At 52.0% G+C, this 24,990-nt stretch overlaps 2 protein-coding genes across 39 annotated transcripts in view; one reads left to right on the forward strand and one right to left on the reverse strand.

The window, feature by feature from the left end:
- Window positions 1–421: 421 nt before the first annotated feature.
- Window positions 422–11,632, reverse strand: DUOXA1 (dual oxidase maturation factor 1). Of its 32 annotated transcripts, none has more exons than XM_046653399.1 (12): window positions 11,536–11,625; window positions 10,495–10,677; window positions 10,077–10,155; window positions 9,897–9,965; window positions 7,911–8,002; window positions 7,597–7,729; window positions 4,066–4,242; window positions 3,673–3,730; window positions 2,853–2,987; window positions 2,385–2,598; window positions 1,918–2,135; window positions 422–1,201 (listed from the first exon to the last, which is right to left on the reverse strand). In XM_046653399.1, the coding sequence occupies exons 6-12, from the start codon at window positions 7,639–7,641 to the stop codon at window positions 945–947; spliced, it is 1,104 nt and encodes a 367-aa protein (XP_046509355.1). In that variant the 5' UTR covers window positions 7,642–7,729; window positions 7,911–8,002; window positions 9,897–9,965; window positions 10,077–10,155; window positions 10,495–10,677; window positions 11,536–11,625; the 3' UTR covers window positions 422–944. The 32 variants fall into 32 exon arrangements, with proteins under 32 accessions (XP_046509355.1, XP_046509354.1, XP_046509357.1 ...); XM_046653398.1 differs by lacking the exon at window positions 7,911–8,002 and adding an exon at window positions 9,587–9,674; XM_046653401.1 differs by lacking the exon at window positions 9,897–9,965.
- Window positions 9,735–24,990, forward strand: part of DUOX1 (dual oxidase 1) — a 37,727-nt gene continuing 22,471 nt past the window's right edge. For 4 of the 7 annotated variants that reach the window (XR_006887479.1, XM_046653394.1, XM_046653391.1 and 1 more), the window contains exons 1-17: window positions 11,020–11,126; window positions 13,000–13,108; window positions 15,064–15,147; window positions 15,345–15,509; window positions 16,318–16,505; window positions 16,679–16,880; window positions 16,992–17,158; window positions 17,552–17,612; window positions 17,745–17,841; window positions 18,771–18,861; window positions 20,159–20,261; window positions 20,513–20,685; window positions 21,794–21,969; window positions 22,178–22,296; window positions 22,849–22,986; window positions 23,683–23,796; window positions 24,546–24,745. Coding sequence is in view for 6 of the 7 variants with exons in the window: in XM_046653394.1 (XP_046509350.1) it covers window positions 13,051–13,108; window positions 15,064–15,147; window positions 15,345–15,509; window positions 16,318–16,505; window positions 16,679–16,880; window positions 16,992–17,158; window positions 17,552–17,612; window positions 17,745–17,841; window positions 18,771–18,861; window positions 20,159–20,261; window positions 20,513–20,685; window positions 21,794–21,969; window positions 22,178–22,296; window positions 22,849–22,986; window positions 23,683–23,796; window positions 24,546–24,745 (2,136 nt within the window). In the remaining variant the exon portion in view is untranslated. Of the gene's footprint in view, window positions 9,809–11,013; window positions 11,127–12,999; window positions 13,109–15,063; window positions 15,148–15,344; window positions 15,510–16,317; window positions 16,506–16,678; window positions 16,881–16,991; window positions 17,159–17,551; window positions 17,613–17,744; window positions 17,842–18,770; window positions 18,862–20,158; window positions 20,262–20,512; window positions 20,686–21,793; window positions 21,970–22,177; window positions 22,297–22,848; window positions 22,987–23,682; window positions 23,797–24,545; window positions 24,746–24,990 lie in introns of those variants that run through there. The other 3 variants (XM_046653392.1, XM_046653396.1, XM_046653395.1) reach the window with 3 other exon arrangements.

The following is a 24,990-nucleotide window of genomic DNA, read 5'->3' on the forward strand; positions in this document are numbered from 1 at the left end:
GTACACTCTCTTTCTCTGCCTCAGCACTATTCCGGATTCTCTCAGTCTGGAGAATCCAGAGTAACCCTGGAAAGGCTCTGGAAGAGGGGCGCCCTCTAGTGAGCCCAGAGGGGAACCGCCCGGAGCCAGCATCTTCCTGAGCCTTTCCAGGTGCATGGTTGGTGCTAGTGACCACGTGAGTCACCCTCCGCTGGCCTAGCTGGGTGGGCTAGGAAGGAATGGGGTTCGGGGTTTATTCACCAACTCCAGTTTATTCACTAAAGGGTGGAGTCTGAGGCCCAAGGTAGATGTCAGCAAGGCATAAAAATGTAAATCCTGGGACTATTTTAGGTCCTTGGCAAGTCCTACCATCTTAGTTGGCAAATTTGAGAAGTGAAGCTCAAAGAGAATGTGGCGCAGTTGATTAATATTAGACCTGGGATGAGAAGTTTGGTTTCTTTTCCCTCCCAATGCTGTCTTTCATTGTACTGAGAGGTCATACAAGTTGGAGAAGTAAAGAACAAAACGGACCCAGGAAAAAGGAAGATGAGAGGTACAGGGGGATGATGGGGACCAGAGGAAAATCACACTGTAAATCTCCCCCCCCACACACACACATGTCATTATGTGGGTGAAGTAGGGTTTCAGTAAGTGGTACCTCCAAGAGGCAAGGCATCAAGGAAGGCAGGGCTGCTGTGCAGAAACAGGGGAGCCCCGTTTGGTCTTACCATGGCCACAGGGTGTAAGGGTAAGGCCATAGACCCAGCGTCTGTTCAGCCCCTTAGGGCTTTTGTTTTGCTTTGTTTTTTAACATCAATAGGCACAGCCTCCTTTTTCTACTCCACCTCCAGATTCCAGCTGGGGGCCTCATACAACCCATCCCTCAGGCAGTTTGGGTGGTTTATGGGGCTCTGATGAGTTGTGGAGCCAGATGGAAGTCCTAGTGGCCACCAGGGAGAGGATCCTTAAGGAGCACAGTCAGGCTCTCTGGGGTGCTCCTCCTTACAGCATGTCTCAGAGGAAGCCTCTGACAGCGGAATGTCCTGGGGCTCGGGACTCTCAGCTGTGGACCGGTAGCGGGGGCTCAGGAATCCCCCTTCCTCGGGATTCCACTCCAGCACTGAGCCCTCTCCTCCACTCTGGTTGAAGAAAGCCTTCAGTCTGTGGGGCTGCATCCAGTGAGCCACTGCCATGGCCAGGCCCAGCAGCACACACAGCAGTCCTGGGGATGAGATGACAAGTGCCTTAGTGATAGTAATACCCTCCCCAGGACATCTTCTCTTATGGGCATCAGAACAGCTATAAGAGAGGCCTGGCATCCCTGCTTCAGGGCAACTTGGGCTCAGAGAGGTGGCTGGCTTAGGGTCATTTGGCTGGTATGACTCTGTTGTTCAGAGTTTTTGGACTCTAAGTCCAGTGCTCTTTCAATTACATCCCAGAAAAGAAAGAGAGGGAGAACTCTAAAAACAGAGAAACCCTGCAGGAAGGGCAGGGCACAGAGGAAGTGGCGTGGGAAAGGGCATGAGGGCAGACACAGTGGGGTGGAGAGGAGAATAAAACCACAGGACAATTTAAGGCTATGTGAGGCAGGGACAGAGAAGAGTTCCAGGAATGGGGGACACAGAGAAGAGTGTTTAGGGGAAGTGGGAAGGGACATGAGATTGGAAGATTTGGGAGAACCTGGGTGAGGAGAGAGCCAGGGATGAGAGACGTCACAGAGACAGAGAGCAGACACAGGGGAGTAGGCACATAGGAGGCGGGGTGCAGAACTGGGGAGAGAAAACCCAGAGATGAGGGATAAGAGGGATGGGACTTTAAAGAGGGAAAAGGCATCATGGCCCCCAGAGGCAGACCCTTCACCCCACCAGCATGATGCTCCCTGACCCTCCCTCCCCGGCCTTGAGCTCTTCAGTGCCTGTCTTCAGGGTTGGGCCTCACCTGTGGCCAACGTGATCCAGAAGGCAGGCCCACATTGAGTGTGCAGCATAGCAGTGCCCAGGTGCAGGGGACAGGGTGGAGTGAGCGATGTGGCCATGGAGAAGAAGAGCAGTCCTAACAGCTGGAAGATGCCTGTGGCCAGCAGCATGTGGCCACCATAGGCTAGCACGGGCATGGACAGCATCACATTGGCCAGGAGCCAGCAGAGGAACGCCACCCTGGAGAGTCAGGACTGGGTAAAGGCTAGCCTAGGCACCTTTACCTGGAGGGGCCCAGGTGGAGGCTCAGGGACCCAAGGACACCCCAAAGATGTGAGGTAGGGACTCCTGCCCGTGGGCTTCCCAACCAAGCACCATGGATGACTGGTGCCAGCCTGTCCCACCAGGGATCTCCACATGAGTGGAGGAGAGATGGGTAGACACCCTCCTCCTGGGTCTAGGCCAGCAGGGGCTCGGTCCCACCCTCACCACAGTATGGCCGAGGTGTAGTGTCCCGCTAGGCGATACTGGCCATGCAGGCCACATGGGCTGTTTGGGGTGAACTTCTCAGCCAGGTAGAGCACGGGGTCCGGCAGCCCCTTCTCCAGAGCCTTTTCATACTCCTCAGCATAGTTCTCACCCAAGCGCCAGGTGAACTCCTCGTTGTAATTGATGGTCTCGTTTAGCTGCTGCACTGGGGTTCCTGGGGAATGGGGCAGCTGTGCTCAGCAGAGACTTATGGACCAGAGTGGGCATTTGTCTGGGTAGGGGTTCACCACACTAGGCAGAGGGACAGGAGCTGGTCTCAGCTGAGAGAAGGCAGCTTCCAAGGAATTCCTGGGAGTTTCCCTTCCTACCATCCCCCCATCCTATAGCTCTTTAAACCAAACCAACCACTGATCCCAAAGACACAGAGCAGAGCCTTCCCCTCCCTCACAGGTAAGAGCCCTCCCTTACCTGTGAGCGTGATGTTGACTCCTCCCAGCCCAACCTGCAGCCCAACGTCGACACTGATCCACTCAGAACTGAAGGCCTTGTACGACGTGTTGGTGCTGACCTGGCCCACAGACCACTCAGAACTGAAATTCACAGCTAGGGTTGGAGAGTTGGACACATGGGAACTCAGGAAAGTCTGGGCATTCCTGGCTTAGAGTCGGAGGGAGAGCTACAAGGGGACCATGTCTCTTTTGCTCATAATTGTATAACCATTAAGTAGCCCAGGGTCTGGCTCATAGTAAGTTTGCCAACAATATGTGTGGGATGGATAAATGTGTCAGAATCCAAGATTTCCCTCGGTCATACTCCTCTTACCCCTCCCCCCGCCCCTCCATGTAGGGAGAGTTACTCAGGCAGCTGAGGGAGGAAACATTAACATCATAAACTGTGCTGAGCAAACACAGATAGCTTCAACATCAAGACTTTCCATATCTCCTATTGCCTAATCCCCAAAGCAAAGCAAGCAGCCCTCCTCGATTTCCTCCCTCCAATCTCCAGAGACCTTCTCCCCGAAGACATTCATTTTGACCTAATTTCCTCTGAATAAAAATGTTAGGAAGGTTGGAGAGATGCCCCAGCATGGCTTCCAGGGGCCCGCACCCCTCATGGCAAGTGTAGGAGTGAGGGGATAAGGCCACGGTGAGGGAGTCATGTGGGCAGGGTCTGGAAGCCCTCCCTGAAGCAGAGGCTGCTGTGGGGAAACAAGGAGAGGAGAGGCCAGCCACTGAGGAACTAGATGGGACCGAGGCAGCTGCCCAAGTCAGCTGTGCTTCACACTCACCCAGGATCACAGCCCCGATGAATAAGCTGGTCACCACCCGCAGCAGCCAGAACAGCCTCTGAATCACAAGGATGGGCTGGTTTAGGAAGAAGTGCCCTCCTTCCAAGTCCACCCTTCCTCTTTCCAGACTTGAGGAGGGAGTTCTAAAGCTGAGGTCACTTGGTCAACTGAGATTACAGTGCGTGGCACACGACAGGTGCTGGATAATTATCTGTTGAGTCAGTGCGTGGGGAGGTCTCAGCTAGGGTGGGTGGAGGGGGATGGGGGCATGGCGCTTTCTCAGGAATGGAGTCTCTTTTCTGAATCTGGTTGTAGTCAGAGAGTCTGGCCCTCTCACCTCAAGGCCAAGGTCTCCCTGGGGCTGGGGTTTCCAGGGCTGGGTTTGTTTCTCACCATCTTGCCCCGAATGCCAGGCAGGATGACGATGAAGGTGACCAGTGCAGTCAGAAAGATGGTGATGATGACGGCCAAGGCGGTGTCCATTGGGAAGGTCGGCTTGGGGCCAGCATAGAAGGGGAATGTGTGTCCAAAAGCAGCCATTTTGGTAGAGGTGTGCGGGAGAGGTGGATGCTGTGCGACAACAGTAGATGCTCATTGAGTGCTCTCTATGAGGCACAGGCACTGTTCTTGGTGCTAGAGATAAAGCAGCGAATAAACCAGAGTGGGACCCTCTTCTCTGGAGCTCACCAGACTCCACTGTTCCTGCTGCTCCACTGCTCCTCAGCCATCCATCTCCCCATGTTTTGTCTGAGAGAATGAGGGTCTTGGCAATCAGTCTCTGTTGCCCTATGCTCCCTCCCTAACTCTCAGGTCCCCTAAATCAGTGCCACCAATACCCTCGAGGCTTCTATGCTTCCTCTGGGACTATCTTAAGAAATATAATTCTCTTTTATCTCCCTCAGGCCTCTGGCACAAGCAGACAGATCACAGAACATAAAAAGGGTTATATTTACTATCACGTGAAAGCATAAGGGTGGAAGATGGTACAAATTACAAAAAGCTTGGCTTTCCTCCTCAGTCCCCAAAGGAACAAAGGCCAGACAGCTCTGCTATGCATATAATCCAACCACATCCTCAGTGGGCTCATTCCCAGACCTGGTACTGCCCACACTGGTCTGTCTCGCTTTCTCAAGCACACTGGCTCTTGCTCTGTCAACTCCAGAACAATCGGGCTGACTTGAGTTCAGCTTAGTAAGCACTGAAGGAGCACCTGACCTCCACCAGGCACAGTGCCAGGGCCAGAAGTCCTTCTACCCCACACGTCATCAACAGCAGCTTTCCTCCTTGATGCAAGTTCCTGGTCCTCGTTTCAGCTCACACCCTGGCTTAGCTCTTCTCTGCCTGTCCCCTGATCTCAGAGCTGCTTTGGCTCTGGCTTGTCCCTTTACAAACAGGATTGTGGGGAAATGGTACCTGAACTTACTGTGTTTTGTTAAATATGGATAGAATGGAGTGCAAGACATGCAATTATTTTATGTACCAAAAAGAAAGAAAGAAAGAAAAAAAAGCCCCTGCCAGTTAAACCATGACAGCCATTGTTGGTAAGACGCACCTCAATTTCAGAGATGTCAAAATGTGAGGGGAAAAAAAAAAGCATCTTCCACGATCTCAGCTCTGACCATTTCCCTGAATGTGATCTGTCCTGGGGCCCTGGTTCGCCCAGGAGACACCATAATTTATAGTCTGACCAGGTAGTGTCCTTTTAAGTGATAGAGTGAACAAATAAGCTTTGGATGTAAGCAGCTCTATGTGTGAATTCTGCCTCTGCCTCTTGCAAGTTAGTTGACCTCTACAGAGACTTGTTTTTTTTTTTTTTTTATTGGGGTCCTATTGGCTTACAACACTGTGTAAATTTCAGGTGTACATCACTATATTTCAGGTTCAGGATAGACTGCATTGTGTTCATTACCGACAGTCCAGTTTTTATCTGTCACCATACGTATGTGCCCCTTTACCCCTTTCGCCTTCTCCCTGTTCTCCTCTTGTAACTACTAATCCATTCTCCTTATCTATGTGTTTGTTTGTTTATCTTCCACATGTGAGTCAAATCATACCGTATTTGTCTTTCTCTGAGACTCAGTTTCATGAAAAAATAGGAATGATGATAGTGTTTACTTCATAGGGTCATTGTGAGTATGAAATGAGATTGTGTACGTAAAGTGTTAAGAATAGTACCTGAAACAGAGTAATATCAATAAATGGAAGCCATCAGATCGGGAAGGAGTGGGTATTTCATCACTCCATTTATCTTTCTCTAATCCTTCCTGGGGAGAACCCTGGGCTGGAATCACTTCTAGGTCTGGTTCCAGTTCTTCACGGACTAATTTTGTAATGTTGGACAGGCAAATGACAACCTCCCGGGTCCTGGGTCTTAATAGAGATGAGCCATTCTTGTAAAATCCTTTATAACCTTCCTTTATAATAAATATAAGAATGATGCTAATATGTGACCCTGACAAAAATACATTACACTACTATTATTTACTTATATTGCAAATATTTGTTTTTGACGTTCCAGCATGTAACATGTATTCTTACTATTAGCAAATTCACTTTATCTTCCTATCTTATTAACCAAGATACTCTACATTTTATAGCCATTCGTAAAAAATATAGCCTTCCATCAAAATTGCAATGGCTTCGGGGCTGACCCCATGGCCGAGTGGTTAAGTTCGCGCGCTCCACTGCAGGTGGCCCAGTGTTTCGTTGGTTCAAATCCTGGGCGTGGACATGGCACTGCTCATCAAACCATGCTGAGGCAGCGTCCCACATGCCACAACTAGAAGGACCCACAACAAAGAATACACAACTATGTACCGGGGGGCTTTGGGGAGAAAAAGGAAAAAAATAAAATCTTTAAAATTGTAATGGCTTCAGTGTAGGTGTCATAAACTGAAAAAATAAGAATTCTTAGACCAATAAACATTTGCTTTAAAATAAATATCACTATCACATATTTTACAAAATAATTTAATCCACAAATTCTTACTTATCTTCAGGTAGAGTTGAAATCTATGTTTCAGATTCAATGAAACATGAACATTCACGCTTTGGAGACACCAACTATTGGGATAGACTTTCTGAAAATTTTGTGAAAGCACAAAAAATTGACAAGATTGGTCAAATTCTTTCGTGCCCAGTCCTCAGCCGAATACTGGTGATACACAGTTAATGTTGAATGAGAGTGTAGTATAAGGCAATAGTGAGCATAGCTGATGGTTCTTAAATCTGTGTCTCCAGGTAGACCTCCTACCTGGGCTTCAAACACAAAAGGGCCAATTGGCCCCTGGATGTTTTCACTTGGATGTTCCGTGGATGCCAAATTTAACAGGTCTCAAGCTGAATTCACTGTCTGTATTCTGTTTTTGATTTTGTTTTCTTTGTCTCTTTGGTGGCATCACCACCATATCAATCAAATAAGCCAGAGACCTGGACCATCTTACTTACTAAACATTTCTTGAAACCATTTTCTTACTTACTAAACATTTCTTGAAACCATTTTCTTCCCTACTGCCTCTGCCCTAATTCAGCCTCATCCTGTCTTGCCTGGTGCCAGAACAATTTTTCTAACAAGCAAATATAATCTTCTCATTTCTTTGTTCTGGGTAAAATCTAAATTTCTCACGATTACATATAAAGTCCTTTGTGATCTGGTCCCACTTACCCTTGCATCATCTTTTGCCCAGCCTAATCTCTAGCCATACTATACTACTAGCCTCTCCCTGAATCTGACATGCTCTTTCAAGCCTTCATGCCTTTGTGTATGTTATTTCCTCTGCCTGGAATGCTCTTAGCCCCCTGGCAAACTCCTTTCCACCCTTCAAGTCTCAGCTCGTATTACCTCCTCTGTGAAGCTTCCTCTGACACCATTAGACCAATGTGGATGTTCCCACCTCTAACGTTCTGATTGCATTTTGAACATACCTCCATCATCACAGTGATTACACTATACTCTAATTGCTTGAACATCTGTCTTCCTGTTAGCTTCTAATCTCCTTAACGGCAGGGACTTTGTCTTTCCATCTTTGCATCCTCTGCAGGCAGCATACTAATCAGTCTGCAAATCAAATGAATGAATGAATATATGAATGAGTGCCTTCCTCTCCCTGCAGGTGGCATCTTCTATTTGGAACACAAGAGGGAGCTATGCTCCCTCACTGCCCTATACTCCATTCTCCTTCAACATTGTGTATCACCAATACAGGGCTAAGGACCGGGCAGGAAGAGATCTGACCAACCTTGTCAATTTTTCATGCTTTCACAAAATTTTCAGAAAGTCTATTCCAATAGTTGGAGTCTCCAAAGCATGAATGTTCATGTTTCGTTGGATCTGAAACATACATGTCGATTCTATCTGAAGATGAGTGACTAAGAATTTGTAGATTAAATTATTTTGTAAAATATGTGATAGTGATATTTATTTTAAAGTAGATGTTTATTGGTTTAAGAATTTTTATTTTTTTAGTTTATGACACCTAGTTGAAGCCATTACAATTTTGATGGAAGGCTGTATTTTTTAGGAACAGCTATAAAATGTAGAATATCTTGGTTAATAAGATAGGAAGATAAAGAGAGTTTGCTAAGAGTAAGAATACCTGTTATATGCCAGAACTTCAAAAATAAATATTTGCAATATAAGTAAATAAGAATAGTGTGATGTATTTTGGTCAGGGTCACATATTAACTTCATTCCTGTATTTATTGTAAAGGAAGGTTATAAAATATTTTACAAGAATGGCTCACCTCTATTAATATCGTGATTCAAAGAAACACTAACAAAAGGCTTTCTGTATCGTATGTACAGAAGAATGAAGTTAACTTATTTCCAGTTCTCCAAAATATTTATTAAAGATGACTAAAGCAAAAAAGACAGTTGGTAAATAAGGTTTGCCTTGTTTAATTTCTTCTTGTTCAATTTAATGAATTAGACCTACTTTAATCTACATTGTGTAATTTAAAATTAATTTTTTCTGACACTGATCCTAATTTGATTTTAATTATTAAGCTAACAGGCCTCCTGCATGAAGAGGTGAGACTGAAATGAAAAGTCCACACACCTGGCAATCCTGCTTTGCCTAGAAAGCTTGTCGTTTCTCTTGGGGACACCTTCCTCCCTGACTTATCATGGAGGGTCTGGCAGTGGAATTTTTTCTAATCTGAGAAAAATCTCATGTCAGTCTTCATTCGACTCACTTCTCCCCTAGCTCCCCACTATGATTGGTGTGTGTGTATATACATATACAATGTATCTTGATATAAATAAGCACCACATACAGTCAGACATATACCTACAAGTTTGTATAAACGGAAATACAGACACAAGAAGGAAGTAGCTCTCAGTAACATAGACACCTAGACACAAAAACGCTCCTTCAGAATCCCCTGTGACAAAATTGAGGTGCTTTCTTGACCAATCCCCAAACTTTGGGGTCCTCCTTTGTCACCTGGACTGGAGAGGTGAGTGACACTTCTTTTCCTTTCTAGACTCCCTTAAAACACTGAGGCATTTCTCACGCTCAAATGTATTTCAGACACAGTTACCTAAGCCTTACCCACCACAGGGTGAAGTGGGGTTCCCTCATACGTATGAGGGGTGGGCAAGAAAGTTACAATCAAGAAAAATCATCCTCATACAAGCTCCAGTCTTCAGCAGCCAAGTTATTATGTGTTTTCTTAGTGTTCCATGGCCTCTCTTGTAGCTTAGCAGGAATTTCTTCCTGAAGTCCCTCCTCCTCCCCCCACCTCCCCTTCCATCTTCTGGAACCCACAGAGTAAGGACTACTAATTCCCTATAAAGGGGGAGTGGGTGGTGTGCCTCGAGTTGCCAAGAGCTCTAACTGGTGATACACACAGCTACTAGATAGAAGGTGATGGTATATTTCTCAAGTTGGCGTTGACCCCATTAAAAGTTTACCGTTCTGGCTGGCTAAGGGGACTCTGTCAGGAACTCTTGTTCCAGCCTCTCCTCTTCAAGAAAGTGGGTGTGTGGGTATGTTGTTGCACTGAAGGAGGAGTTAAGTGGAGAAATAGAACAAGATCTGAAAAGTGGGTTGGGGCAGGAATCCCCAGGAAGGGCTGAGGTGCGTAAGGGGCCCAGGGATGCTGAATCACGCAAGTCAAACTATCCAGACTCCAGGTAAGTCGGGATAAGGATTCGATGTCTGTAAACTTTGTGGTGTTTATGGCCTTAATGAGGTTTTTCTTGCCTCCTATTAGTTTCTTACCCAAACTTTCTCTTTGAAGAACTCCCACTTGATCTGAACTTGGTCCCGGTGGACGCCGGAAGTGCGCCCCTAGGGGCCGGGGAAGGGAGGCACTTCAAGTCTTGCTCAAATCCCACCCCGTCCGCATCGACCCCAGCAGCCGCAGCCCCCGACGCTCGCACCTGGACCGCTGTTGCCTACCTTCCCCTCTTTCAAACCGTGCACGCGAGGCCGCTGGCGCCGCTCGCCTCCTGCTTGTGGAACCGCACACGCGGCGCTCCTGGGGGTGGGAATAGGGAGGGAATCAGGTCCGGATGTTCTGTCACCAAAAGCGCGCGCCCTTTTCCTCGGCAGGACTCCCTTCCAACTCCTACTCTTCTCCTCATTTACTTAGGGACCAGGCTATGACCGGACAAACCGGGTCCGGGGTGCTTCCCTGCACTCCAAGTCACTATCAACCTTCTCAGACCGCACCCCAGCTTCTGCGGCGCTGCCCCCCACCCCCGGCCTGGGACAGACAGGGGATGGGTGCGCGAGAACCTCACCCTCCGCAGGCGTCTCTACGAGCCCTCCTTCTCTCCCCCCGACGTCCGGCACCCCTGGCGGCTACAGCACAAACCTAGCGATGCAGTCCGGGGTCCAGCGGGGCACGGGCGCGGGTCGAGGGCGGTGACACCCTCAAGATCTCACGAGGAACCCCGGGGGGTGGTTACCACAGACTCTTACAGGGTCCTAGGACAGATGCCTTGTTTGGACGCCTGGGCTGGACTGCGGGCGTTGATCGATCCTCTTGGTCTCAGAGCTGAGATCGGATGGCGTGGAGAGGATTTGGGGAGCGCCTCCCGGGTCCCCCACTCACCCTCCCCGTGTTCCGCCCGCTCCTCAGCCTCCGCAGACCTACAGAAGCAGACTAGTCCTTTTCGCCATCCACGTGGCCGCACTAGCCTTGCCCTCGTCACGAATGGGACATCTCCCCCACCTGAGTCGTGCGAGCCGGTGCCGTTTCACCTTGCGCGCCCGGGTCCCCTTGGAGCACTTCGGCAGGTCCAGGGTGCGCAGGCCTCTATCCCGCCCCGCCCCGCCCCGCCCCGCCGTGGAACTGGGACCCGCCGCGCGCTCTTCAGCCCCGAGCCCCAGCCTCCCCGGCGCAGAGCTGGTGAAGGAGCAGGACGAGAGCGGGCGTCGCGGGCCCAGCTGGGAGCAGGCGGCAGCTGATCCGCAGTCGGGGCTCGAGGGACGCCGCGGCCGCAGGTCAGACCGAGGAGGGCTTCGCAGGCCCGCGGGCCTGTGCGCCCCAGGGGAAGGAGCCCCATGGCTGCGGTGGAATGCGACCCAGCTCCTCCACATTTTTGAGGGAAGGGGAATCTAGCTGTAGCCCCGCTGTGCCTCCGTTCTTAGCCTGAGGCTAAAATGGGCCCTGTTCTGGCCTATCCTCCATCCCACTAGCTTTTGGGAGACTGGATTCTTTGGCAACTGGGAATGTTGGGTGACCTAGTTTGCTTGGACCTAGAGGATCTCTCTGGAGCTCCTCCGGCACCGTGCATCATGCCAGGGAGGGAACTTAGGACTTTTAGAGTCCAGGCTTTCCCCTTCCACCCTCCCTTGGGACCAAGTTGGAATCCCTATGGCCTGACTCATCATTCCCCCACCCCAGGCTCACCACTGTAGGACTTCAGGTTAGAAAAGTAGCCATGTGGGGCAACAACCAGGCAGGCCTGAGTTCTCTCCCGCTTCTGCCACTGCCTGGGGCTCCACTGCCCTGTCATGAGGTTGTTCCTTCTTTTCAAGGTTGTTGGGAAGTTACTGGAAAATGTTGCTATGTAAACTGTTGTGGTTACCCACCAGCAGGCAAGGAGTGGTTATTAAGCATGCCTACCTTCGCCTTCAGGTTGCCCCGCAACCTGTCCTGAAAGCTCACTGCATACTTTTGTGGAGTGAGTCGTATGTTGGTGTCTGGGGCCAAGGATCCTGAAGACATCCTGCTGGGAGGGAAAGGGCAGGGCATCCTAGATCAGGGAAGGATCACTGTGGCCACTCAGCATGTCCAGGCTTACGGCTTAAACCATACAGAGCCCTGCTCTTCACACACTCTCAAAGGCCGGTGTCTGGACAGTCTCTGGGCTGCAGTGGGTGGAATACTGAGCTTTCGAGGTATGACAGGGCCTAGGTTCTTCATTTGTTTAGTGGGAGACTGCAAGTGGGAATGAGGTCACCTTCCGGGTTCCCTCCTCTGTGACTAGACAACCTGTCCAGGAGCCCTGAGGGTTTGGCTAGAGGTGAGGCTTTCCCTGAGCTCCCACCTTCCTCCACTATATTGTTCCCCAGCCCTACCCCACCCCCAATTTTCACGTTGCCTTCAGGAGGTCTTCACTGGCCTCAGGTACTCCCTGTGCCACTCAGGAGTCCCAGCCTCAGTCCCCTGCTGCCTCTGTTTCCCTGTTGTCCCTGGGTGATTTGTTGGCCTGGGGAGAGAGAGCAGGAAGCCAGCACCAAACACATGTGCACCTGGCCTGCATCCCTTCAAAGTCTGCCCAGAGGAGCCAAGCTCCAGCCCACTCTTTTATATCATGTTTACATAGCATCTGTCACTTTTCTCCCTTTGAAGTCAACCTCATTCTCACATTTGATTCTGGCAACCACACTAGGAGGTAGGCAGTTCAGGCATGTTTGTTCCCATAGCTGGAAGAGGAAACCAAGCTCCAGATCAGAGAAGTGACCCGCCTAAGATCACACTTAGGCAGCAGCACAGTATCCTGGCCTCAGCCCGGTGTCCTGACCCCCAAGCAAGGCTCTGTTCAAGGCACACCCACTGCAGGAAGTGGGACCAAAGGAAGTTTTCCAATTAATCTTAGAAGGCAAAATCCAGGAAGATGGTGATTTCTGTCTGCTTTGTTCATCACTTAATCTCCAGTGCCTAGGTCAGTGCCCGCTACATAGTGGGTGCTCATCAAGTGTTTGTTGAATGAATGAAAGATTCTTGAGAAAGAGTGAGTCTCTTGCTTTTTGCTACCTACTGTGCCCTTGGTCCAGCCCCAGGCCTTGATTAACAGGGGACTGCAGAGGCCCTAGCCTGACTCTCCTGAACTGCTTGGGTCCATTCTCTCTATTCTCTGTCTTTTTCTAGGGTCTGCATTTCAGGGTGTTATAACACCTGAGCCCTGTTATCATTTTCATCATGGGCTTCTGCCTGGCTCTGGCATGGATACTCCTGGTTGGGCCATGGACGCCCACAGGTGAGTACAGATTAGAGGAGAAATGTGGCTAGGAGCAGAGGAACCCAGATCCTATGGGTTCCCCCAAGGACAGAAGCTATGTCATACTCACCTCTGTATCTCCAGGCCCTAGCTAACACAGTACCCTGCCCATGGTAGGTGCTCATTGCAAGCTTGTTGACTAGACAGATGGATAAAGGAATGAAAATTTTTCCCAAATACACAGAATTAGGGAGCCTTAACTGCTGTGTCAGCATTTCCTATTTAGTTCTTGACTGTCGGTGGGCCCTTTCTCTCTTTCTTCATAAAGTAAGGACCCTGGACCCCAAATAAGAAAAGATTGACTAGACACACAAGACAATAAAGGATCTTAGGGTCAAATTGGACCCAAAGCTGAAGGGAAGTCACCAATATTCTGAAACAATATGATAAAAAAAAGAAAACAACCAATATGAGCCATAAGAGTTTCATCTTGTTACCTTCAGCTTTGGACAGTCTCTTACTAGATTCTGAGGCCATTCTCTGTAGTCTGGGTTGCTGAGGAAGGAAGTGGGCTTAAGGTGCCACAACTTAGGTTAAAAAGAGCAAGTCCCTGATCATCAGAGGTGGAAGACGCAAGAACAGGGAGCGGAGAAACCTGTGAGATGATCGGTCCTGGCGGAGGTGACAGGATGGTGACATGGCCCTGCAGTGTCTCCCTTGCCAGAGCTGCTCACATTTCCATTCTTCCAGGCCTCTCCTTGCCTTGGCCTTGGGTTTTCCTCTTCTCCCCACCTCTTGCCTCTTATTCCCAAGAGGCATTCTCCCCCACACCCTCCCCAAGAGGCCTCCTCCTTGTTCTGCCACCAGTTCATCTTATTTTAGAGATCACATATATGTGGACACTCTAGTTCCTGCCGGAGGTCCTGGATCCTTAGTTGGGTTTGAGTGTGTGTGTGTGTGCACAGGCATGTACGCATACATACACATGGGTGTGGATCAGGAAGGTAGATCTGAGATCCCACCCTTGGTCTATGTGGAGAGGTAATCAGAGGAACGGTCTCTCTCTGGCTAAGGAGAGTCCTTTTCTTTGCTTTGTTCTCTGAGGTGAGCAGAGAGGGAGCCTTGGCCCTGTAGCCTCCTAGTTTGGGGAATGGAATCTGGCTGGTCATCTAACCTATTGGCCAGAAGGACCCCAGATCCTCTGACTGAACCCTTCCCTCTGCTCCGACTTTCTGAGCTCCTCCCTTACCAGCCCAGTGCTCCCTCCCTGACCCTAGTTTTTGGAGAGTATAATACTGTCCAGAGGAGGAATTATATGGAGACATGATGCCCGCAAAGAGGAAGGGGCAGGGTTATCCCCATGACCAGTCAGTCCCTGATTCCACCCAAGAAACTAGGAAGAAGGCCAGAGTAGCAACGGGCTGCAAAGCCACAGCCCTGTGGCCCACACCCTTGCCCTGGGCTCTTCTCAGCAGGCCAGGGCCAAGCCCCTCTCCACACTGGCCCTGCCCAGGGATGGGACAGAGAATGGCATGTCCTTTCCTGGGTAGAAGAGTGGCTGGCTCTTTGGGTGTGGCTGGCGCTTGCCCTGTTTGATGTCTTAGGGCTGGGAACGGTTTCTGTCCTGCCGTGTCCCCCAGGAAGATGAGGTGTGAGGGCAGAAGTCTCCTGCACCCCCTTCCCATCGCCACTGTTCTCCTCCAGCCTCCTCTTCCTCTCTGAGGCCATTTGTGAGCACACACTGCACCTGGCTATAGTACTTCAGTGCTCCCTGCCATGTTTCCCCCACTGAGCAGCTTCAAGATTGGGCTTGAGTTCAAACATCATCACTTTGCCCTGGGTCATCTCTCTCTGCACCCTACATCCCACACTGTACTGGGTGTCCACTTTCTGCTGCTCCAAGCGCCAGGCCCACAGGTTCCATATCCTGCAGGCCTGCCCATTCTCTCAGGCACAGACTGGCCGAGCTGCCCCTTCCCTCCATTCTCACACAGGAGCTCAGAACCCCATTTCGTGGGAGGTGCAGCGATTTGATGGGTGGTACAACAACCTCATGGAGCACAGATGGGGCAGCAAAGGTATGTGAGAGCCAAGTGGAAACAGAGCCCAAGGATCAGGGTGGTACCTACCACTAATGGGCAAGGGGTGGCACGCACCAGCAAAGGTTCATCCATTCCTAAGGTTTTGGGATCTGTGATATGGAGGGAAGCCTGGGAGAGAGGAGGTGAGGGACCGCCCTGAGGATTCATCCTTGTCCCTACCCCTCCTACCTCAGGCTCTCGGCTGCAGCGCCTCGTCCCAGCCAGCTATGCAGATGGTGTGTACCAGCCCTTGGGAGAGCCCCACCTGCCGAACCCCCGAGAACTTAGCAACACTGCCATGAGGGGCCCTGCAGGACAGGCCTCCCTGAGAAACCGCACGGTGCTGGGGGTCTTCTTCGGTGAGGGCCTCAACCTCTGGGGGAGGGAGGCCAGTGGGGTCAGCTGGACACCACTATGTTTGAGGGGAAAGTCAGAGAGTGACGAGAGAAGTGATGGAGGGACTGAGAGATGGGAGTGAGAGACGAGGTGGAGGCAATGGGACCGGGTAAGGGTAGGGGCAGAGGAAGAAAGTCTGGTGAGAGAGGCATGAGTCTGCCCCACCTTGAGCTGTTGATGGGAGGGTAGAGGCAGCAGCATGAAAATAATCTGGTAGGAACTCTCCGTGGGACCCTGTTCTCACTCTTTGCCCCTGTGGCTCCTAGGATAGGCTCAGGTCAGGGTTCTGATTCAGGCAAGAGGGCTGAGGGAGGGGTGTGTGTCTCAAAATAGGCATGCTAGGGTGACCTGACCCCAGTGACTGTGGATTGCAGGCTCCCAGCAGGAATGCCCAGCTCCTGCTGGCCTTCCAGGGTGCCCACCTTGCTTCCCAGTGTCCAACATCCCACTGAGGCTGGCAGTCCCTCTGGGCAAGCTGCTCCCAGCTGCATGTTGGAGCTGGTGCTGCCAGCCCGATTGCCTAGGCACACTAACTGGGCGCCTCCCAGTTACTAAGGAGAAGGCCAAACTGGCAATGAAAACAGTTTGGACAGGGGTGTAGCAGAGGACTGGGAACGGGTGGGGGAGGTCAAGGCTTGGACTTGCCCATAAAATGGCTGCTGAGTCTTTTGAAGCTTCAAGGAGTTGGGGCGGGGAGGACTAGATAGCTGGCACAGAAAGGAGACTGGCCCTCAGCTGGCCCTAGCATCCCCCCACCCCCAATGCCTGCAGGCTACCACTTGCTCTCCGACCTGGTGAGTGTGGAGAGACCCGGCTGCCCTGCAGAGTTCCTCAACATCCGCATTCCTCCGGGAGACCCCGTGTTCGACCCCAACCGGAGCGGGGACGTAGTGCTTCCCTTCCAGAGAAGCCGCTGGGACCCCAAAACCGGACAGAGCCCCAGCAACCCCAGGGACCTGGTGAGACGAGGCAGGTGGCGTGGCGGGGCGCTGGACCCGAGGCAGGCGGGGTCCTGGGCTCGGGGCCTGACAGGGCCGGGCGGGAGAGGCTCCCACCCTTACTCCCACGGACCCCGCCTGGGCCTGGCCCTCCCTTAGCCGCCTCGGCTGCCCGACCCCTCGCTGCCCCGCAGACCAACGAGGTGACGGGCTGGCTGGACGGCAGCGCCATCTATGGCTCCTCGCACTCCTGGAGCGACGAGCTGCGGAGCTTCTCCGGGGGGCAGCTGGCGTCCGGGCCCGACCCCGCCTTCCCCCGGGACTCGCAGGACCCCCTGCTCATGTGGACCGCGCCCGACCCCGCCACTGGACAGCGCGGGTCCCAGGGGCTGTACGGTGAGGCCGCGGGCCGGGCTCGGTGGAGGGCTGGCTGGGGTCTGCGGGGTTGGGCTCCCGTGAGTCACACCGCCACTCATCTCCTCCCCTGTGTCCCCACGTCGCCTACAGCCTTCGGGGCGGAGCGAGGCAACCGCGACCCATTCGTGCAGGCGCTGGGCCTGCTCTGGTTCCGCTACCACAACCTGTGCGCTCAGAGGCTGGCCCGCGAGCACCCGAGCTGGGGGGATGAGGAGCTGTTCCAGCACGCGCGCAAGAGGGTCATCGCCACCTATCAGGTCAGCGCCTCCCCCACGTCCTGGTCCACCGAGACTCCGCTCGCCCGCAGGGCCAGCTATCCTTGCACAACTCCCACCCAGAAACACCCTTCTCCAGGAGGACACCCCTCCCCAGAAAGCTAACGTCTAGGAATAGACCCTGAAAATGATCAGGACGCAAAGCGCTACTTAGACACGAGGTTTCGCTTGTGATTATTATTTAGCTCCCTTCCTCCCCCTCTCAAATCCCCTGTTCCTTGTGGGGGACATGCCTCCTCACCTTCCTCTTTGGCCTCCCTCGTGACTGCCCCTGCCTGGTCCTCATCTCCCACTTAAGCCTTCCTTGGGCTCAGATTCCTCCCAGCCTGGCAGCTCCAGCGCTGGCCTCCCCTTTCCCCTCTCTCTGACCCTCAGAACATCGCTGTGTACGAGTGGCTGCCCAGCTTCCTGCGGAAAATGCTCCCGGATTATGCAGGTGAAGGGATGGAGAAGGAGAATGGAGAGCTTGCAGGAGTTTTTATGGAGTAGGGGCAGGTGGCGGTCGGGGGGATGTTGAGTGATTTAAGGGCTAAATTTTACTGTCGTCTCTCTTTCCCTCTTCCCCCAGGATACCGGCCGTTTCTGGACCCCGGCATCTCCCCGGAGTTCCTGGCAGCCTCTGAGCAGTTCTTCTCCACCATGGTGCCCCCTGGCGTCTACATGAGGTAGGGGAGGAGCTCAGAAATCCGGGGGTTGGGGGAGGGCGGAGAGGGGAGCGGTGACAGTGTCAATTGAGAAAAACCTGCCCTCAGGAACTCTTAGGATAGGATTATCAGCCTAAACTGTGCCCATTCCCCCCAGGGAACAGTGAATATGGAAGGGAAGAAGAACAAATTGTTTAAAAGGATACTTCATTGTGGTTTTTAAGCACTTTTATGTCCATTTTCCTGCAGGCGGTGTAGATATTAATCCCTCAATTAAAGATGGGCTAATTGAGGCTCAGAGGGTGAGTCACAAAGCCCGTTGGTCTGAACCTCAGGTCTTGACACTACACTGGAGTCATTTTTAGCTATGAGCACAGAACCTAGCCTTTGGAGGGAATTATAATAAGAATGTGTGAGAGCTAAAGAAAAATATTGGCTCCAAAATAATGAAGAGGGAACTTTAAACTAAAAATATACATATTTAATTAAGTGTATATGAAACAAAGCATGTCAGTTTATTTTTTACAATTGCATTATAATTTAAAACAACTCACAGGTTAGATTTTCTTACTGTGGAACAATTTTTGGATATGCTTGATGATGGCCAAGAAATCATAGCAATTGAGTTATCCATAGACAAGTAATTTCAAGAGAACAATTGAAAATCCTTTTAAATCTTTTAACTTAGACATGTATATATAGTATATACACAGAGAGAGAGAGGGCACGAGCACACACGAGTGCTGTGGATGCAGTTCTAGATGTTTGGTCTGATGTGGGGAGAGGGACCTTTCAAAAAGCAGATTATTCAGGACCTACTCTAACCCCCTCCCCTCATGGGAAGCAATGGCCTGGGCCCCTGGCTACAGTCTTGGAGGCCAGAGCAGACCAGAGACTGACATTAGGACCCCGTGGCCTCAGTTACCATTCCCTTGCTCCTTGAATTTCAGAAATGCCAGCTGCCACTTCCAGGGGGTCCTCAATAGGAACTCAAGCATCTCCAGAGCTCTCCGGGTCTGCAACAGCTACTGGAGCCGAGAGGTTAGGGCTGGGGGCACAAATATGGGTGGGTATATGTGTGTGTTGTGGGTGTGTGTCTGAGGGCATGTGGTGAAGGTGGGCAGTAGGGCTAAGGCAGCCAGCTGGAATGTGCTGGGCTGGAGGAGGACCTAAGCCATTTCCCCTACCACTGTCTGAGATCACCAGGTAGTTGTACATGGTTAAAAGTCAATCCTCTATCTACCTCAGAGCTTTGTGAGAGACAGTGGGGCCTGTGCAGGTTGGCTCTTCATTCATTGCTTTCTCCTAGATTTTTCTTTTCCCTTGACAGCTATTGGTCCCATGTAGGCCTTGGAGTATCCCAGCCATCCCAGCCCCCAAAGAAACTTCCCAGTTAGATACACCCAGGACAGTGTGTGAATGTGTATGGGGGGTGGGGGGGGGGGGGGGGGGGGGGCGGTGAGGAGGAGGGAGGGCTTCTGAGAGATTACCAGGGATAGTCCATCTAAACCAGGCCAGTGTGCTTGAAGAGCACTGACCATCAACTTAAAACAAAATCAGATACTTTGTGTTGAGTATTGATAAGAGGAGAAGGGAGGTGGGAGGAAAAGAGAAGAGGATGGCATAGGATCAGAGTCACAGAGCTGAGCTGAAAGAGACCTCAGTGTCCTCCTAATCCCTTTTTATTATTTATTATATTTTATTAATCCCTAATGCTAATGCTCTTTTTTTTTTTTAAGATTTTATTTTTTCCTTTTTCTCCCCAAAGCCCCCCGGTACATAGTTGTGTATTCTTCGTTGTGGGTTCTTCTAGTTGTGGCATGTGGGACGCTGCCTCAGCGTGGTCTGATGAGCAGTGCCATGTCCGCACCCAGGATTCGAACCAACGAAACACTGGGCCGCCTGCAGCGGAGCGCGCGAACCCAACCACTCGGCCACGGGGCCAGCCCCCCAATGCTCTTTTTATTAAGGAGAGGACACTGAGTTCAGAGAGGTCCTGGGACTTGCCCACGGTCACATAGCTAGCGAGTGACAGAACAAGAACCGAGACCTAGATCTAGTGACTTTGCCAACCCTACTATCAAGTCTCCTAAAATAGAAATAAAGTTTTAGATCCCTTGTGCTTGTGGGGACCTGTCTCCCAGCAGCATGGGCTTTGGATGGGGACATCACTCACCCTGAGTGGAGCATCAACCTGAGGAGGAGGAATGGCCCACCAGTTTGGGAGCAAACAGCAGGACTGGGTGGGCCCAGGACGTGGACAACGGGGAGGAGCGAGTCTGGCTGCCCAATCTCTGGCCTCATTAGCCACACTCATCTCCTCTCCCCACCCCCAAAGCACCCAAACCTACAAAGAGCTGAAGATATGGATGCGCTGCTGCTGGGCATGGCCTCCCAGATCGCTGAGCGAGAGGACAACGTGGTGGTGGAGGACGTGCGAGGTGAGGCTGAGGCTGTCCCTGCAGCCTGTGCATTCCCAGGCCCCTGGGAGGAGGTTTAGCTGGAGCTCCAGAGTCAGGCAGGGAGGGGTGCCCAGGCCTGGAAGCCTGCACTGTCTCGCTCCTGAGAGAGCTTCTGACCTGCTGACCATAGCTCCCTCTGTATGGCTCAGGTCCCCCTGGGGCTGGGACATGGGTTAGAGGTACAGTGGTGGCCTTAGGCTCCCTTAGACTCTCTGATATCTCATCTGCAGATTTCTGGCCCGGGCCACTGAAGTTTTCCCGCACAGACCACCTGGCGAGTTGCCTGCAACGAGGCCGGGATCTGGGCCTGCCCTCTTACACTGAGGCCAGGGCAGCACTGGGCCTGCCTCCCATTACCAGATGGCAGGACATCAACCCTGCACTCTCCCGTAGTAATGGCACTGTGAGTAGGGGTGGGGACCCTGAGGGCAGAGTGGAAGGGCCCAGAGACATGGAAGATAGGCCGTGAAACACAGGACTAGAGATAAGCACCTAGAGAGAGTGGCAGGGCTCACCCAGGTTGCTTTCCCCAGCATCACACTCCAGGATGGAGGTTACTAGACCAGCAGGATTTAGCTGTGACTGTGAAGATCCAGCAAATGTTTGTTGAGCATCTGTTGCATACCAGGCACTTAATGGGCTTTATCTCATTCACTCTTCCCAACAACTCCCTGAGTAGGTATAGAAGGTCCTCAACTCAGGAACAAGCTGTCCTTTCCTGCACTGATATGCAAGCTGCCTTTGGGGAGTCAGCTGTCAGACTCTGAGCTATCACCTGGGTGCCGGGCATTGCCTGCCAGCCAGCAGACCAGTCTTGGCTGCCTTGCCATCTTGGCAGAGCAGTGTTCCTACAATTGAGGGCCTATTTTATTGCTTTTGCCCTTACCATGTTATAAATTTGTTGGAAAGTGGAGAATTGAAAGGCCAATAAAGAAGTGATATGCGCATGGGGCTCATAAACTTTATAAAATCAATATAAAGATAGGATTCACCAGGCATCCAAAAGTAGCAAATCTTTAGTTTCAACTGGGCCTTGTTGGAATTAAGCTGGTCAATTGCTTATTTATTTACATTGTGGAGAAAAGAGCTAACGTAAAGGTCAGGTAGAAAATGCTTCTCGTATATTGTTGAAGACTGTCTCTAAAAGGCAATGCATATGCAGGGATTTGAGTTTTAAAAACTTTTTTTAACTCTAAAGAATAGAAACCTTTTCTAATACATCATTCTACCATTCCACTTTTGCACTGATTTTGACCCTTCAACTTTCGTATCTTTTCAAGAGCAAGTTACGTAGGGAGCTGGCTGTCTGTTTTGTTCCCACTTTATAAAATAGGCAGCTGAATCTGTAAGAGAGTTCCCATAGAGGAGTTAACCTATGAAAGCGCTCAGAGCAGTTCCCGGGAGTTACTGTTACTTATTATTATTATCCCTGGGGCTGATCCCTGGGAACCATCTCTTTGCCCAAGGGTGGGTGCTGCCTCTTTGCACTCACTGTCCCTTCTTGGCCCCAGGTGCTGGAGGCCATAGCTGCCTTGTACAATCAGGACCTGTCCCGGCTGGAGCTGCTCCCTGGGGGGCTTCTGGAGAGCCACGGGGATCCCGGGCCCCTCTTCAGCGCCATCGTTCTTGACCAATTTGTGCGGCTGCGGGATGGTGACCGCTACTGGTTTGAGAACACCAGGAATGGGTAAGGCCTACCTGGGCCACCACCCAGACTCCGCCTCAGCCTTGGCCCCAGACCCTCCACCTGTGAACATTCCCCAGGGGCCCTTGATTCTCAGCTGGCTCCACCTCCTCCCCAGCCCTTCTGGGTCTCTTTTCTCATCTGGGTCCCTGGCCTGGGAGGCCAACATCACTTTCCCATGGCAACAGTCCCCCACCTCTCCCACCCCTAGGCTGTTCTCGGAGGAAGAGATAGTAGAGATCAGAAACACTTCACTACGGGATATTCTAGTGGCCGTCACCAACATGAACCCCAGTGCCCTGCAGCCCAACGTCTTTTTCTGGCATGCTGGTGAGTGGTCAGGAGGTGTTTGGAGGGGTTTGGCCTCATCCCTCCTCAGCTGTGGGCTTGGTTCAGTGTGGCTAGATGGTGGACTCCAAGTGGGGAGTGAGCAATGGCTGTGCCCTTGGGAACTTTGGTTCTGGGCAGCAAGGTGGCCACATACACCTGTGTAGGTTCCCCTCTGCACAGCTCCACCAGGTACCCAAGTGAGGACAGGACTGAGTGAGAGAGACCTGGTGAGGAGGCTCACATTCGGCTGGCGTGGGGCGAGTGCAGCAGTGATGGGCAAAGGGCTGTGTGTGTGTGTGTGTGTGTGTGTGTGTGTGTGTACATATGTGCATGTGAGGGAGAGACCTAGGCTGAGGATCATTTTTTACTCCACTTGTTACCCAAGTAGGCAAATGCCACATTCTTGGTACAATGGGGCAGGGGTAAGCAGCCCCCTCCCTTCTGCCAGCCGGAGCTATCCGCCCAGTGTGCCACCCTAACCTCCTCAGTGATCCTGTGCCAGAACCTGTGGCTCAGCGCCCCCCAGGATTCTAGCTTCCTCTGCCTCCCCAGGAGACCCCTGCCCGCAGCCAAGACAGCTCAGCACCGAGGGCCTGCCAGCCTGTGCTCCTCCCGTCATGCGGGACTATTTTGAAGGCAGTGGATTTGGCTTCGGGGTCACCATCGGGACCCTCTGCTGCTTCCCCCTGGGTAAAAGTGATGGGCAGAGTGGGTTGGGTGAGAGGTGTAAGCTGGGCGGGGTGGGGTTGGGGTGGTTCCATCTATGACAACCCACCATGCAGAGTACCATTCCTCTGGGCAAATGAAGAAAACGTTGGAGCAGGAGGGGACATGAGAAGTGTTTGACCTGTAGATAAGTCAGCTTCAGGGAGAATTGCCTCTCTGTTCTCCTGGGGTCCCTCCAGGGCCCACATTGGTCAGGAGCCACAGGAGTCCATGGTCCACAGCTATTTTCAGGAACTTGAGCCAGGGATACTGTCAGAGGCAAATCCCTGATTGAGAACAAGGGCTGGGATGTAGTTGCTGGGACAAAGGCTTGGGACTTAGTCTTTGGCACGGCCATGTGTGTGCCGACCAGCCACCTGGCAGAGTGGGTCCAGTCTCTGGCACAACAACTCTGGCCTTAGTCTCTGGCTGGGAAGGGACCTGAGTGGTGGAAGCACGGGAGGCTGTGCAGGCATCTTAGAGGCTATGCAAAGCTCCCCATGGGAGGCAAAGTGGTTCCCCCCTCCCCGGAACTTCACAATTTGAGATAATCGAATGGGCCAACCTAGGAGGTGGGGAAAGCAGGGGTTCTTGCCAAGGAAAGGAGTCTGGGAAAGGAGCTACTGATCTCCCCAGAACCCCCACTTTTCTCTGAGCATCCTACTACCTCTGCCCTCTCAGTGAGCCTGCTCAGTGCCTGGATTGTTGCCCAGCTCCGGAGAAGAAATTTCAAGAAACTCCAGGGCCAAGGCCGCCAGAGCATCATGTCTGAGAAGCTTGTGGAGGGAGTGGAAGGTAGGTGTGGGGCTGGCCAGGGTGGTGCTGGGGAGGACAGGACTCAGGGCTACAGCTCCACCTCCACCACAGCAGCCGAAGGAAACGACCTCCCTTTTTCAGGCCTTGAGGCAGGCCAGGACAGGTGGGCAGAGCCGCAGGGGCACTGAGGCCTCCACTCTCCATAGCTCCTCCCAGTGGTCCCAAAGGAAGGGGATGTGATAGACTCATGGGAGGAGTCACAGGACCCTACCTCATTTCCCAGGGTTACTGTGACTTGCAGATCCTGAGAACTGCTGCTTTGTGGCGTCTCACACTGGAATTTCTGGCAACAGAGAAGTAATTAATGAAGGTCTAGAGTCAGACTGGCTGAGGATTGGAATCTTGGTTCCACTACTTGGGCTCCTGGGCCTTAGGCAGATTTTTAATCTCTCTAAACTTATTTTTCTTATCTGTAAAATAGAAATAATAATAGCACTTATGTCTTAGATTTATGCAGATTAAATTAACTAATTCACACAAAGCACTGGGAACAGTGTTGGACACATAGTAAGTGCTCACGAAATGGTAGTTCTTTTTCTTCTCCGGGGCTAGAAGCCCAGCAGGACTGTTGGGGAGGGGATGACCTCAGGACCCAAGAAGGGGCAAGGAGCTGGGGAGGCCTTGATCTGTCTAACTCCAGCCTTGAGCTGGCCTTCTTCTTCCCAATGTACCTCCGTCAGGGCAGGCCCCGAAGGGCCCCCTGCTGATCCAGCCCTGTCTCTCCCCAGCATTGGAATGGCAGGGCGGCAAGGAGCCCTGCCAGCGTGTGCTCGTGCACCTGCAGCCCGGGCAGATCCGCGTGGTGGACAGCAGGCTCTCTGTGCTCCGCACCATCCAGCTTCGGCCCCCGCAGCAGGTCAACCTCATCCTGTCCAGCAACCGTGGACGCCGCGCCCTGCTGCTCAAGATCCCCAAGGAGTATGACCTGGTGCGACCCAGCTGTCCCCTGGCTCCTTGTCCACAGCCACAGCCCAGGAGGCAGCCAGGTGGAGGGGAAGGGGTACTGGGCCAGACAGGGTTTCTGGCTTCTAGTCCCTGACTGTAGTAGCTGATAGAGAGATAAACTTGAACACGTTTGTCTTGCTCTGGGCCTGCTGGATGACATGATCTCCAGAGTCCCTTCTTAGTCTTGCTGACACAGTCTGGCCCCTCCCTTTCTACGGGCACCCTGGC

Source organism: Equus quagga, chromosome 2 (genome assembly GCF_021613505.1).
Source record: "Equus quagga isolate Etosha38 chromosome 2, UCLA_HA_Equagga_1.0, whole genome shotgun sequence".
Taxonomy (NCBI): Eukaryota; Metazoa; Chordata; class Mammalia; order Perissodactyla; family Equidae; genus Equus; species Equus quagga.

Excerpts from the sequence above, each read along its gene's own strand:
- DUOXA1 (XM_046653406.1), bottom strand. The coding sequence starts at position 7,641 with ATGTTCAAGCAATTAGAGTATAGTGTAATCACTGTGATGATGGAG. Across the intron at positions 3,731-4,065 it reads CTGGCATTCGGGGCAAGATG|AGGCTGTTCTGGCTGCTGCG; the intron begins GTGAGAAACAAA and ends CTTGTGATTCAG. Across the intron at positions 2,599-2,852 it reads AGTCAACATCACGCTCACAG|GAACCCCAGTGCAGCAGCTA; the intron begins GTAAGGGAGGGC and ends CCCATTCCCCAG.